Source organism: Cenococcum geophilum, assembly GCF_001692895.1.
Source record: "Cenococcum geophilum 1.58 unplaced genomic scaffold K441scaffold_62, whole genome shotgun sequence".
NCBI classification, from domain to species: domain Eukaryota; kingdom Fungi; phylum Ascomycota; class Dothideomycetes; order Gloniales; family Gloniaceae; genus Cenococcum; species Cenococcum geophilum.
The window spans coordinates 89,900-94,239 of record NW_027137620.1 but is presented as its reverse complement, the minus strand read 5'-3'; the positions used below and the strand labels follow the sequence as shown (position 1 = coordinate 94,239).

The 4,340-nt window shown below is 38.8% G+C and overlaps 1 protein-coding gene across 1 annotated transcript; it reads right to left on the bottom strand.

Moving 5' to 3' along the window:
* Window positions 1–2,166: 2,166 nt before the first annotated feature.
* On the bottom strand, window positions 2,167–3,213 carry K441DRAFT_700185 (uncharacterized protein). The gene has a single exon (XM_067653233.1). The coding sequence runs from the start codon at window positions 3,053–3,055 to the stop codon at window positions 2,405–2,407; it is 651 nt and encodes a 216-aa protein (XP_067498367.1). The 5' UTR covers window positions 3,056–3,213; the 3' UTR covers window positions 2,167–2,404.
* Between the last annotated feature and the right edge of the window lie 1,127 nt (window positions 3,214–4,340).

Below are 4,340 nucleotides of genomic sequence, written 5' to 3'. Positions count from 1 at the left end.
CTTACTAACGTCACCAACTAGAGCCTTTTAGCTTAAAGATTAGCCTTTAATATAGGGCTTACATTTTATAAAAAGCTGCACTGCAATTAGCTTCTACCGCTACTTAGAAATTAGAAGGAGCTTTAAAGACATTAATATAAGAAAGAGTTCGCGGCTACTACCCAAAAGGAATACACGGACCTTTAAAATTAAGGAACGTTTTAAGTCATTAATAAGACAATCTATACCAAAACAGTGCCTATTATCTAGGTATTTATATATAAAACTAATATTAACGGATATCTAATAAGGTTTAAAGCTTGTCTTTACGCACGAGGTAATTTATAAAAGTTAATTTATAAGGATACCTATACCACAACTTTAGCAGCAAGATCGTTTAAAGCCTTAATAGCTATTATTGTAATATTTAACCTAAACTACTAGTAAGGCAACACTATTAATGCATTTATAAATAGTGTAATTAATAAGGTTATGTATATTAAGTATCCAGATAGATTTCTAATTAAGGGTAAGTGCCTACTTCTCCGAAGAGCCCTTTATGAATTAAGGCAATTACCTCTGCTATAGCACGGTAACTTAACAATAACGCTAAAAAAGGAAGGCTTAAAGCTAGTAGCGGAGGAGCCTTACCTATATTACAACGATTAGCTAATAGTCTTCTTCTATATTAACAATATTATAGCTATATTTAGAAAAAAAGACCTATTTAAGCTTTAAACCTTTAAGGAGCACCTTATAAGAAAGTATAAGATAAAGGACCTAGGTAACCTTACCTAGTTCTTAGGAATTTAAATTATCCGTAATAAAAAGAATAGAAAGCTCTGGCTTAGCTAGAATTCCTATATTAATAAAATTACGATAAGCTTTAAAGTTAAAGATTATTATAAGATATATACACTAATAGGTATTAAGGAACTTAAGCCTAATCTAAAGTAAGCCTCTAAGTAGGATACCTACGCCTATTAGAGGAAAGTCGGATCTATACTCTATATAGCTAATATCACTTATCTAGATATAGTGAGAATAGTAAGTAAGCTATTAGAATTCTCACAAAATCCGTCACCAATTCACGATGTAGCTGCTATAAGGGTAATTACCTACCTTAATTAAACTAAGACTCTTATAATTAAGTACTTAAAGGAGAATATAATGAACCAGATCTTCGCAAGGGCCAGCAACACATTATTTAGCAACAACCCAGTGAGTAGAAAGAGCATAGAAGGTTATCTATTCACCTTATTTAGAGGGCTAATTAACTGGCGATCTATAAAGCAGAAGTTAGTAATAAAATTAAGTATGAAAGTAGAGCTTCTAGCCCTGTCGCATGCAGCTACCGAGTCAATTTAGTGGTAGCAATTCTTTAAAGAAATTGGATTTAACCCTAATAAGAAGTAAACGATATATTGCGATAACCTATAAATAATTTAACTACTCACTAAAAGCAACGCGGAGCTTAATACTAAGCTTCAACACGTCAATATTTATTACTACTAGCTCCGCCAGGAAGTTCGTAAAGGAAGCATTAATATTAAATAGGTGCCTACTGCGGATATAACAGCAGACGGCCTAATGAAGGCTCTACCTCGTTAAAAGCACGAGATATTTGTTTAGTAATTAAACCTCATTAATATTAAGGATCTAATTTAATTTAATTTAAATAATATTTAGGCAAGGTAAATATATAGAGGATTTCCTTTAACTTAACACCAAATTGCTATCGTAACTTTTTAGTATTTTCTATAGCAGCCCAGAAGGCTCTATGCAGCTAGGGGGGTATATCAACCTAAATCAAAGTTCCTTACTACCATCGTAATACTATCTAACGACCTAGATCGTCTATACGAACTATGTCTCAGTTGTCTCATATCTTAAGCTCGTATATCTTATCGAACGTCTAATTACCTATTTCTCTTAACTATGACCTACTACATAACGACGTCGTCGTCATTATATTTGGGACCTACCTAATGTATATAAGAGAGCTTCTAGAGCCCTCTTTAATAAAACAGAGTTCTCATTCCTGATCGTCTGTTCAACACAATTAGTTGTATAAGACGCAGAAGCTGCTAAGCAAAGAATTGACAGTCAGCAAAATCACAGTAGCGTTGACTAAGTGGTTGTGAATTTGAATTATGTCCTTACTTCGAATTAATCACGAACAAATTTCACGTTTGTGTTTTGCAGAGGAGAATTTTGATTTTCTGATCCCTCGGAAGGAGTGTGGAATGCAATGGAGCTTAGGAATCTTTCTCAAGTATATAATACCCCAGCTCCTACTCCCTAAGAATATGCTGTAGAACATAAATGTGCACGAGAAAGGTAGCTCTAGTATGTCAATAAATCCTAGGACATGCACTACGTTTAGGACCAACAATCCCCCCTAAACAAACAAATAAGTCGTTCTTTAGGTCACCATTAATCTCGCTGACCTTCTATAGCTGACCTCTTGGTTCTCTGGCTCGTGCTCGTAGCAAATAATGATTTTCACTACACTCCCTGCCCTAGTTCCTATTTTACGCCACTTTGAACAAGGTCTCAGATCTTTCTGAGGCTGGCGGCAACAAGGCACAAAATTTTCAAAGCGAGGTGAAGGTTCATTCGGAGCCAAACTGTATGCAGCATTCCCGGTTGTTGGCGAGATCGGTCTAGAGAATTTTGGAACTCCCGCAAAAGGGTTTCTATCGGCGGTAAAATGGGCACGAGGCCTGCTAGACCCTTCTAGGTCGAAGTTTCCCTGGTTAGTTTCGACACCCTCCATTCGGTAAGCTTCTTGCTCCGTTTCAGTATCTTGGACGTCCTGCAGTTCCCAGGCATGTAACTTATATCCCTGGGGTTTTTCGTGGAATATTGATGGTGAAGCAGCTAGGGGTAACTGATCTTGCAGGCGTTTTCGGCCTAATAGTGATTGGCAGGCTTTATCGACATCGTCCTCTTTGACTGTGGGTTTGGACAGCTTTGGCCGTGATAGTAGAGGAGCACTTAGTGCGCGATCCTTCCGAGTGATTTTCTTCGGCACCTCCCGCTCTTCGTCAAGACAGCCCACATGATCAAGCATTTCCCAGATGTTGTCTATTGAGGATAGTGGCCTATTTTATTGGCCTTGGAGACTTCCTTATGTCGTCTAATTTGTCTTGCGTAGTCCCAAGGTCTTCAGGTAGACAAGAATGTAGAAAATAATTTAGGAGAGAGGTTTAAGAAGTTGAGGAATCCCCGCTAATGTAACTGTCAGATAATCTGTATTCTCGGTGGCGTAGGACGTGCACGAGTCACGTGCACGGGGCACGTGCATTGTAAAATCTCTTCGTAGCTTAAAGCCCCAAGGGTCAAAGTCAATCAAGCTTCAAGAAGGGACTTGATCAAGATCATCAATCAATCAACCCATTTCATCAATGAATAGCTCTATATGAACTATCTGACAGTAACGAACGCGCCAGGTCCCTTCACTAATATGACAGCACCAGTAGCTGTCCCATGTATTGCACCACGCGGTGTTCGTTAATGAGTTAGATGACGACTCGGATAATATTCGGCGGGAAGAGAAGGTGTATTGATTACACAAATTTGGTATTCATTTATTAAACACCAAGCCCGCTATTTACTGGGACTGAACCTATGACATATAAGTAAATTTTCTGGCTTTCTAGCTGAATTCTAGAGTGTCCAAGAGCTAGCAACGTTGACAGCGAAGCTGCCAAGAGGCTGATAACGTAAGCAGTCAGCGAGCTTGTAACTTAGAGTTGTGACAGTTAGTCAGCTATAAGACTGCAGCTAGCTGACAGCGAAGATGCCTTAGTGGTAAGATTTGGTGGTGAGTTGAAGCTGTTGGTAGAAGCTGAGAATATTCGGATCTTCGGCTGAGATCCGGTTGGTTAATTATACGCCAAGTAAATCTTACTGGCTATAAGCTAACTATAGAGGCAGAAAAGCCAGCTTGGTAAGATATATTTAATAGAGCTTCGTATTTGATTAAATCTGACATAGAAACAGAGCCTCCGGAGCCCTTACTACTACCTTCTTTCCTTCTTTACTACTGACGTTACTACTGACCGTTCTACCTACCTTTTAAGCCTGTACGGGTGCGCAGGACGAATTTAACTATATTTAAATACTATATTGGGTAAATTAGGGCTGAATTTTAATCGGGCAATGTTAATATTTGCGTGTGGAGAGGTACTGCCAAAAACCCGCAATAAAACATCACGAAGTCTATATTACTTGCCTAATTGGGACAGCTAGCTGACAGCGTGACAGTCAGCGGACAGCGAGCGATCCAATTGACGCAGTCACTAAGCTATAAGGCTCAGCTCGCAGCCAGGCTGACTGTTGGACACACTGAGCTG

What these genes read in the sequence shown, in the direction of transcription:
- K441DRAFT_700185 (XM_067653233.1), bottom strand. Translation starts at nt 3,055, where the DNA reads ATGCTTGATCATGTGGGCTGTCTTGACGAAGAGCGGGAGGTGCCGAAG.